The sequence below is a fragment of the Papaver somniferum genome, chromosome 3 (genome assembly GCF_003573695.1).
Source record: "Papaver somniferum cultivar HN1 chromosome 3, ASM357369v1, whole genome shotgun sequence".
In the NCBI taxonomy this organism is placed as follows: domain Eukaryota; kingdom Viridiplantae; phylum Streptophyta; class Magnoliopsida; order Ranunculales; family Papaveraceae; genus Papaver; species Papaver somniferum.
The window spans coordinates 78,464,466-78,471,119 of record NC_039360.1 but is presented as its reverse complement, the minus strand read 5'-3'; the positions used below and the strand labels follow the sequence as shown (position 1 = coordinate 78,471,119).

General features: G+C 36.9%; 1 protein-coding gene across 6 annotated transcripts; it reads left to right on the top strand.

Moving 5' to 3' along the window:
* Positions 1-660: 660 nt before the first annotated feature.
* LOC113356586 (serine/arginine-rich splicing factor SR45-like) lies at positions 661-6,532 on the top strand. Of its 6 annotated transcripts, none has more exons than XM_026599760.1 (12): positions 661-968; positions 1,974-2,036; positions 2,777-2,865; positions 3,369-3,415; positions 3,499-3,579; positions 3,676-3,841; positions 3,945-4,134; positions 4,234-4,284; positions 4,968-5,075; positions 5,664-5,730; positions 5,873-5,910; positions 6,024-6,532. In XM_026599760.1, exons 1-12 carry the CDS (start codon positions 778-780, stop codon positions 6,031-6,033), a joined length of 1,101 nt encoding a protein of 366 aa, XP_026455545.1. In that variant the 5' UTR covers positions 661-777; the 3' UTR covers positions 6,034-6,532. The 6 variants fall into 6 exon arrangements, with proteins under 6 accessions (XP_026455545.1, XP_026455540.1, XP_026455542.1 ...); XM_026599755.1 differs by having other exon boundaries at positions 5,664-5,742; XM_026599757.1 differs by having other exon boundaries at positions 2,768-2,865.
* The last annotated feature ends 122 nt before the right edge of the window (positions 6,533-6,654 follow it).

Below are 6,654 nucleotides of genomic sequence, written 5' to 3'. Positions count from 1 at the left end.
TTTAATAATTGGTTTAAGTTTAAGAATTATGGTTTTTCCGGGTCGAGAAAAGGTAGAATTATAGTTATTTAATGAGTGTACGCATAAAATCCAGTTCCACATAAGAATTAGAAAGGAGTTTCTTCTCACATGCTAAGCATATTATATGACAAATTCACTTTGAAACAATTGATGAAGTTAGAGTTCATTATATAGAAGGTTGACATGAACAATTTGTTTTTCTCAACTTAACCGAAAAATTCCATTATATAGAAGGTTGATGAAGTTAAACTTCATAGTTTCCACCTGAAAAATTGATAGAATCTGGTTATGGTCCGCACAGAAAAGTCCTTCTAGCCGATAATTTTATTTTTCTTAGTGAATTTTTAGTTTTTCTTTAAGGCATGGTAGTCCAACCATCGAATGGTCGGATAGTTGACATGCTCCTTCCCACTACAGAGGTAGGAGTTGGAATCCCATAATTTTCTGAAATAACTCATTATAAGGAGTTAAGCATGTAGATGTGGTCCAAAACCCCGGTTCCAAACCATCAATCAAAAATAAAATAAAATAAGGCATGGTAGTAAAAAATTACCAGTCAAAATATTCAATTTTGACTCGAGTGAATAATTGAACCAAGCTACATTCACTAGAGTCTCACTCACTAAACCTCACTTCCGAGTTCCGACACTAGAGTTAGTGCTGCGGATTTTATTAGAGCCAAGAAGAAGAAAAACCGCTTCATCTTCGTATTCTAGGGTTTAAACAAGGTTTTGCGTGTTCGAGATTCAGACAGTAATGGCGAAACCTAGTGGAGGTAGAGCTGCTAAAAGATCTATTTCTGGTTCTTCTAGCTCTTCATCACAATCTCGCTTTTCTTCAGGTTCTCGGTCTCGGTCTCGGTCTCGTTCTAAATCCACTTCATCTTTTTCTTCTCGATCCCGGAGCTCAAGTTCTCGTAGCCGAAGCCCTCCCTCTAGACGAAAAAGGTTTTAGCTCTCTCCTTTTCTTGTTTTTTAAGAGATTCAAGTTTAGCTTGTAGTAACAATTCTTCGAGATTCAATTGTTTGATATGATATGAAACAGTTATGGTGTTTGAAATTAGGGTTCATGTTTAGTTTTTATTGTACTATTTTTTTGAAGTTTTCCTAAGGGTTTGTGTACTAAACCTGTTGAAATAACTTAATTTATCATTTCTGTGGACTTGAATTGTCCAAGAAAAATGGTTTTTTTCAGCTGTCAATTTTCACAATGGTCTTAAGCTACAAATGCTAAAGCAGAACTTTACTCCATATAATTTCACTTAGTTCCAGTGGTCAGTCATAGTCATAGAATCCGTATATGCCAATTTATTAGTTAACCTACTTGGCAACTCTTTAAAAAAAATCCCACTATGTTTATAAAGTCATTTACTGATGAAAAATTACGATGATCAAACACCAAAGTTCCAATTGGAAGGTTATGGCATACTTGTACACCTAACAGTGCATAGATGTGCTTCTTGGAACCTGGTGTTAGCTGCATCTGTAATCTGTATCAAACTTAATAGCTTCGATAAAGCCTTTATGCTATCCATATGTTATCATGTTGCTTACCATCCTTTCGTTTAAGACAAGAATTTAGTTTTCAGAGTTGGGAGTTTTTCCCTAAAATGTCGTTGCTGTTTGTAAAGTGTGTAGACTGCTCATTAATAAAATTGCAGCACATATTATTAACTTGTACATGCATTGTTCTGAGGTATATGACCCAGTTGTGGGTTATGGCAGACTTAGTTGCATCTGATTGTGTGGCCAAAAGATTTCACTTTGGACCTTTGGTGCGGTAGTTGTTTGATGGCACATGGTTAGACTGTCGGAAGGTCAACATGAATGATACATGGGAATTTGTGTCAGTCATCCTGAAGGAGTTATGCAGTGTCCTGTTCTTTTGGCACCGTGTGATCTGCGATGCATTATCTGATGCATCTTTGACACAATGCTGTTTTCTACTTCCAGTACCACAGGACCAGCAAGACGAGGTCGCTCTCCACCAGCTAAAAGAGATTCACCACGCCCAAGGTAACTTCATCTCAAAAAAAATAAATATTGATCAAGACTCCTTTTATTCCCGAGTCCTCAAACTTTCTAAATTCCTTAGGGATTTCTCCCCAGACTTGAAAAACATTAATATGAGGCTTTTTCTAAAAAGAACATAAGAAATTTGCGGCATGCCTCAAACCTTAGTTTCTTTTTTCTAAAGAAGCCCTAGAGGCATAATTATTCAGGAAAAATCAAGGCTTGCCAAAATGTTTTTTTAAATCTATGTTTTTATCTTGTACCGCAAATATTACCTTTTATCCGAGTTTATATTCATAACTATTAGTAGTTTGTAAGAATCGCTGATTTATACTAATTCGTCTCCTAAGCTATAGAAGGAATCGTATTTCCATTTGGTTCCTTTACTTTTCTAGCTTGTTGCTCAATGTAATGCCACAAACAGATGAGTTTGTTTGTGCTTCACATTCCGCTTCCTTTTTTACGGGCATCATACCTCTTGATAGCTATATATGTGTTTATCTTGGTTTACGGAGGTATGGATTACAGATTCTCCTCTAAGAGTTGATTGGGATGTTTTGATCGATAGATGTTAGTAGCCTTTGAGCAACTTACATTTCTCTGCTGTATAATTTTATAACCAAACAGTAATAACTACAGGAAGAGCGTGCTCACAAAAACATTTCAGTTTAAAGTCTTTAAATTCAGTTAATGTTTTGAGTGATTGCACTTCACAATGTATCTTATGCTTTCAGTTCTTCCAGGAAAAAGTCTCCTGTTCCCGAATCTGTTGTCCTTCACATTGATCAGCTTACAAGGAATGTAAATGAAGGCCATATGAAAGAAATATTTAGTAAGTCTTTCTTGTTCTTCTGAAAAGTCTAAATACAAGTAGCAGTAATGCTGAGATGAATCTGTGTATCTCCAATTCACTTTTGTTTTTAGTTTAATGTTATCTCTTACCACCTCTGAATGACTTTTCCTAAATTCCCAATTGGTTAGTATGAGGTCCTTTATCCTGAAAGGCTTTAGCAGCCTCAAACCTATTTCAAAAAGTGTAGGTATTAATGACAGCAAATTTCTTGGGAGTGGTGGTGGTCTGAGTTTGGAGATAGTATACTGCGTTCTAGTGCTTTACTTTTATATGTCCAGAAAACCATAGAAATAAAGTGTTCAATGTGAAGCGGATCTTGCTATTAGAAATAAGTGTGCAAGAATTTGCAAAGGACTTCTGTTTTCATTAAAATGGTTCCTTCCAGTTGATTTAGTTCTTTTCATTGATATTTGTGATGAAAACATGTTTTCCTATTAACGTACTAATATTTGCATCTCTGTGATTCAATTTTTACCCTGCAGGTAACTTTGGAGAAGTAGTTAGTGTGGAGTTGACAATGGATCGTAGTGTAAGTTTAGGGATTTACTTGTACAACTAAATCCCTCTAACCTTTTCATATGTTGCAGTATCTAACATGTAAAATGCATATAGGTTAATCTTCCTCGGGGGTTTGGTTATGTTGAGTTCAAGACGAGAGCCGAAGCAGAGAAGGCGCTTTTTTACATGGACGGTGTATGTCTTTAGTTCATGTTTAGAGATGCACAACTCTATGCTACAGAACTACATTAATTCCTCTATATTTCATAATTCCATTGGTTTTTAATGCAGGCCCAGATTGATGGAAGTGTCATTAAAGCAAAATTCACTTTGCCTCAACGCCAGAAGGTTTCATCACCTCAAAAGGCTGTTACAACTGGTCCCAAAAGAGAAGCTTTGGGCAAGGACGATATTGGTGCTCCTGTTGAGAAGGATGGGCACCAAAGGAAAAAAGATGGTAATTTGGCCTTTCATTGGGAAAACTATGTTACCTTGTGAGCTTGTTTTTTATTTTTTTTCTTTCTTTTACCCATTAAGTTTGTGGAACTTGTTATTGCCAGCTTCTCCTCTTCAAAAGCCTCTTTCACCATTGCGAAGAAAATCCCCTGTAGCTCTTCGAAGAGGTGAATCTCCTCGACCACGAACAGGTTCTCCTCGGCGAGGAGGAAGTCCTCCAAGGAGGAGGCAGCTATCTCCAGCTAGACGACGTTCTAGGTCCCCAGCTCCTCGACGCCAAAGATCACCTTTACGGTGAGCTACTTAAGTCCTAAGGTTTTGTTTAATCTATTTCTTTAGTTAAGCATGATAGTGTTTGGCTAATGTCTCCTCTGAACGGGTTTCTCCTTGAAGGATGCGTGGAAGTCCTATGCGAAGACGTTCTCCTTTTCCAATGAGACGCCGGTAATACTAAAGCTTGGAAAATCTATTATCTAAAACTCTCTTCTGCTTTTACAATGCTAGGTGTTGAATTAATGTGTGACCATGATAAAAAGAGTTTGCAGATATTATCATTTGTCTTATTAGTAGTATTTCCTAATTGGGGGCAGAGGTTCCCCTCAACTAATTTATGGTAAGTATCCACTGAACTAAGATTGCATAGAAGTTTATCCTGATATGTTGGATCCTCGAATCTTGTTCCTGTTGGTTGCTTTATGTAGAATTTTTGAGGTTTTTTGCCTTATGAAATATGAGCATTGACTTGAGAATGTGCCGAATGCATTACTGAGTTGGTGTTAGGCGTGAGCTTGAAAGGGAAAAATAAGCTTATCCCAGATCCATTATGAGCCTTTAAGCATGGACTCAACTTGAGCTTGAATTATCCATGGATGTAATGGTCACTGGTTAGGTTATAGGTACTTCAAATATGGAAAATAATCCTTTGGTATTATATAAAGAAATCTTTAACAACCTATTGAAATAATGTGACCTTTTCACAATGTCTTTCAACTTTTCTTATGATTCATACATGCCAAGTTGATATATCTTACTCACACCCTCGTTTTTTCCTTTCCAAAATGAAGTTTAGCATATAGTTATCTTGGTGCTGTTTCATGTGCCTGACAATCAATTTTGTCTTTTCCTAGCTCTCCTCCTAGACGACTTCGTAGTCCCTTAAGAAGGTATCGTAGACATAGCCGCTCTCCTATTCGCAGACCTGCACGTTCACACTCAAGATCCGTCTCTCCTCGCAGGTAATGTTTAATAGTTACATCTGAAACTGGTTAAGATGAATTGGCAGTTCTAGTTGATATGATGTTATAGCATGATGCCAATGTTTGCTGACGTGGTGTTTTAGTTTTAGCATATTCAACTAGCTCCTTGCAAATATGTATGGATTTTTACCGAAATAGTGATTGCAGTATCCATGTGTTCGATCACAGTGAATAAATTATCATCTCTACGCTCTGCTTTGACAGTACTTTGATCATCCGCGTCATACTGTCATGATATTGATATATGTTGTAGAGGTTTGTGTGCATGTAGCCTAAACATATGTTGGATCCCATCTTTTAATCTCTCTACCATCTTTTTATTTCATAACATACATGTCGTAGATGATACTTTATATGAAGACAGTTAGATGACTCACATTCTGTGGTCTTCCTATCTGTATCTGTAACCCTAGTTTTGCCTGGATAGGGTAGCAGTTGCTTGTTCTGGTTGTTAGTGTAATCATCCTCTACTTGTATGACCTTTATTCAATTTCTCCACTAGCTTGGAGATCTAAAAAATGCGCCATATCCACTCTCATGATTTCTATTATTTTGTGGCTACAACAGGGGTCGAAACCTAGCACAAAGACGTGGGAGGTCCTCATCATCCTCTGATTCGCCTAGTCCTCGCAAGGTCTCTACCATGGTATTTTATTGACGGTGTAAATTGATTTTACCATTTATTTTAAATTTATCTGTCTTAATAGCACTTTGGGACTCTAGGATACAGACTATTTGATATCTAATACAGATCTAACTCAAATGTTATTCCATAGGGTGCAAGGAAGCTTTCTAGGAGTCGTAGTCCAAGAAGGTAATTTCTTATCAGTTGAAGTATCATGTTGTCTATAAGAGACGTCATTACACATTTACCATGTCCGAGTCTTCTTTAACTTCTGTTTTTGATGTGTTTTCATTTTCTTGCAGGGGGGGATGAGGAAGGAGCACTAGCAACAGCAGTTCCCCTTCCCCTAAACCCAAACCTTAAGGAGATTCGTTTACGTGCTTAGGTAGCAAGTTCTCTTCAAGGGAAACTCTTAAACCTCCAAACATTACATTTTGAGCGTAATCAGACACTAAAGAGAAACTCCTTTCATACTCTGTTCTATATCCTTAACGATTACAAAACACCCTTTTTGTAAGGTTTCACTCTTCTGCTGTTTTGCAAGTCACATTAACTACTACACTGTTATTATGACATTCTCTAATGTACATAGCGATTCGAATATTAGAACGTAATATTCCTTCCCTCCTAAAATCTACCTTGTCCTCAAGGTTTTAAAGTGAACAATCATTCTGATATCTAAATTTTTCTTTTTTTTACTTGATAATTGCATTACCGAAAATAAATTTGCTCTGGTTAGATGTTACAAGTTTTGTTGTCATCAATCAAATGATTTGGTCCGCTTCATCATGCAATAATCATGTTGTCAATTATCGATCAACTAGTTTTTCTTTGATTGTGACGTCTAAATTCAACCCTTGGTACCTACCATGTGGATATACCCCTGGTACCTCCCATGTGGATATGGTAAGTGGTAACGTTGAAGTAATGCAC